Source organism: Helobdella robusta, assembly GCF_000326865.2.
Source record: "Helobdella robusta unplaced genomic scaffold HELROscaffold_1, whole genome shotgun sequence".
NCBI lineage: Eukaryota > Metazoa > Annelida > Clitellata > Rhynchobdellida > Glossiphoniidae > Helobdella > Helobdella robusta.
In genome coordinates this window covers 12,552,368-12,555,497 of record NW_008703570.1, presented here as the reverse complement: position 1 = coordinate 12,555,497, position 3,130 = coordinate 12,552,368, and the positions used below count along the sequence as shown (strand labels likewise).

Here is a 3,130-nt window from a genome sequence, read left to right as displayed (position 1 = left end):
ACCAAATTGAATTGTAAACTTATAAATTCAAACTAACATTAAATGATTATTTAATGTAACATTGTTCTGTTGATCTCGATGATTTATATATGAGTATGTGTATGCGTGTATGTATGTGTATGTATATGTATATATATATATGTATGTACGTGTATATATATTTACAGAATATGACTTTAATTAAGCTAACTGAAAACATTTTTTCTAATTTTCTTACATCTGTTTTATTTGTGATAAGGTGGCTGTGCAAGATGAGCTCATCATGAGCTTGATCACAATCATCCTGCCTTCTTAATTATTATTTTTGGGAAGCAAATAAAAGATCGTTTCGTTTCGTTTCGTTTCGTTTCGTTTCGTATGTATGTATGTATGTATGTATGTATGTATGTATGTATGTATGTATGTATGTATGTATGTATGTATGTATGTATGTATGTATGTATGTATGTATGTACGTACGTACGTACGTACGTACGTAGGTACGTATGTATGTATGTGTGTATATATGTTCATTGTACATTCACGTACACACACGCACATAAACACACACACGCAGGTTGACAGACGACAACACGACACCCTACCTGGTGATCTTGAACTTCGGTGACGTCAGAGCCACACGCGACTACTCGTCGGTCGTCGGCTCCAGAGCGATCAAAGTCATCCACGTGATCGATCCATCTTTTGGTGACGGCAATAATAATAACAATAATAATAATAATAATAAAAGTAGTAGTAATAGTAGGTATGAGCATGGAATCAACAGTTACGGCGATAATAATGATGCGACTAATAAGCAGGCGAGAATTGAATATGCTGATAAAAATAATAATAATATAAACAACAACAACAGCAATAATAATAATAATAATAGAATTAAGGGCATAGATATCAGCGTTAATGGAGGCAAGCTGGACTACATAGATGTGGCCTTCGACAGTGATGATAATGATAATAGAAATATCTACCGTCGTGTTGATGATGATGGCGATGATGGTGGTGATGATGATGGTGTTCGTGGTCGGGGTGGTAGTGATGACGATTACCACGATGACCTCACAGCGGGAAAGGTCATGGACGCCAGTCGTTTGACCTTGAGGTCAGGGCAGGGATTGGTTGGCGTGGTTATGTTGGATGAGGTGCAGTTTGTCGGAGAGTGAGTGAATGAATGAATGGATGAGTGAGTGAATGAATGAATGATTGCGAATAAACAAATGAATGAATGGAACGAGTAACTGATGGTTGTGAATAACGATTGGTTAGAAATGAATAACTGAATGAATGTATGTATGAATGATTGATTGAATAAATGAATAAATAAACAAATGAATGAATGGATGAATGAAAGTAGGAAAAGAAAGAAACTATTTTCGATATCTTTTTTTATACTTACACAAAATCAAGTGTTACATTTTGATTGATATATTTATTGTATTGTTATTATCATCATTCAACGCTGAACAACATCAGAGTAGCAACGAACAATCAGTTGATAACAACTAATGGTAACAACAACAACAACAATGATAATAATAATATTGATATTATTATTATTTTCATAATTATTTTTATGTTTTTACCAATTTTACTTTTTAGCCAGTACTATTATTTTTTCTACTACTACTGCTGCTTCTACTACTACTACTACTGCTGCTACAACTACTACTGCTGCTACTGCTACTGCTGCTACTACTACTACTACTGCTGCTACAAGTTGGTAGTATTAGTTTCAAATTTTTAACTAACATCATCTTTTGTTGCCCGTACGTGTATATCATCTTTCTTAAGTATCACATGGCCGTGTTAAATTGATAGCGTCAACTGACAATTTGTAGTAGTAGTAGTGCAGTAGTATCAACCGGGCTGGTAAGGTTGGTATGTATCATGTGTGTTTTAGATACACAAAAGATAGTTGTGTATCGAGAAAGAGTCATAGCAGTCTATGATGCAGACCTTGTCTGATAGATGATGTTTTTAACTAACATCATTTTGTTGCTCCTACATGTATATCACTTTACTTTCATAAGTATCATGTGGCTGTAACAGAAATCGATGATGGACTGCAGATTTCTCTCTGTCTCTCTCTCTCTCTCTCTGTCTTTCTCTCTTATTTTTTTAACCCTCTCTCTCATTTTTACTTTCTTTCTTTCATCTCTATTTATATTATGCTTTATGCTTATGTTTCTATTTACTCTTTGTTTTTTATTCTTATTATTATTCATTATTATTAAACCATGTTTACCAATTTGTAGTAGTAGTAGTAGTAGTAGTAGTTGTAGTAGTAGTAGTAGTAGTAGTAGTAGTAGCAGTATTACAGTAACAGTGTATGCTCGTTTGTTTGTTTATGTGTGTGTGTGTGTGTGTGTGTTGTGTAGTATGTGTGGTGTGTGTAAGTGTGTGTGTGTTTTTATGTATATATATATATATATATATATATATATATATATATATATATATATATATATATATATATAATATAAACACGTATATAATTTATTTGTTGTTTTATTTTATAAATTTGCAAGCCTGTGTTATTGAAGTGGTGTAAGTTTTTTTTATCTATTGATCCTATTATGAATTTTATCATACTAAAATCGATTGATCTTTAGTTGTACGTGTGTGTGCGTGCGTGTGTGTATGCGCGTGCGTGCGTGTGTGGGTGTCTGTGTGTGTATATTCTTTCAAGTTCATGTTTTTTTTTCAATTGAGATTTTTCATTTTTTTTTACATTTAAAGATTTTTGTTGTTCTGGCTTTTTACTGTGAAGTAATGAAAAGTAGGAACAAGTTTGGATGTGGTTTGTTCTGTCGTCTGTTCGCTTGTTTGTTTGTTCGCTTGTTCGTTCGTTCGCACGTTTGTTCGTTCATTCGTTCTACACGTTCTACATTAATTTTTTCTAATTACATTTTTCAATGTTTTACTTTAAATAAATAAATGTTTAACCAATGCAAGCGTTAACGTTTAAAATTCAAATAAACAACAACAACAACAATAATAATAATAATAATATTATTATTATTTCTTAACAAACATCAAAGTTTTTAGTAATTTTGGATCAACTCTTTGATGAATGGATACCTGGTGATATTATAGATGGATACCTGATGATATCATAGATGGATACCTGATG

General features: G+C 32.4%; 1 protein-coding gene across 1 annotated transcript in view; it reads left to right on the top strand.

Annotated features, from left to right (window-relative positions):
• The window catches only part of HELRODRAFT_159732 (hypothetical protein), a gene marked incomplete at both ends in the record, with an annotated part of 1,679 nt that extends 519 nt beyond the window's left edge, over window positions 1-1,160 (top strand). Inside the window, one exon of the mRNA XM_009011590.1 lies at window positions 557-1,160. Coding sequence (XP_009009838.1) covers window positions 557-1,160 — 604 coding nt within the window. The remainder of the gene's footprint in view (window positions 1-556) is intronic.
• Between the last annotated feature and the right edge of the window lie 1,970 nt (window positions 1,161-3,130).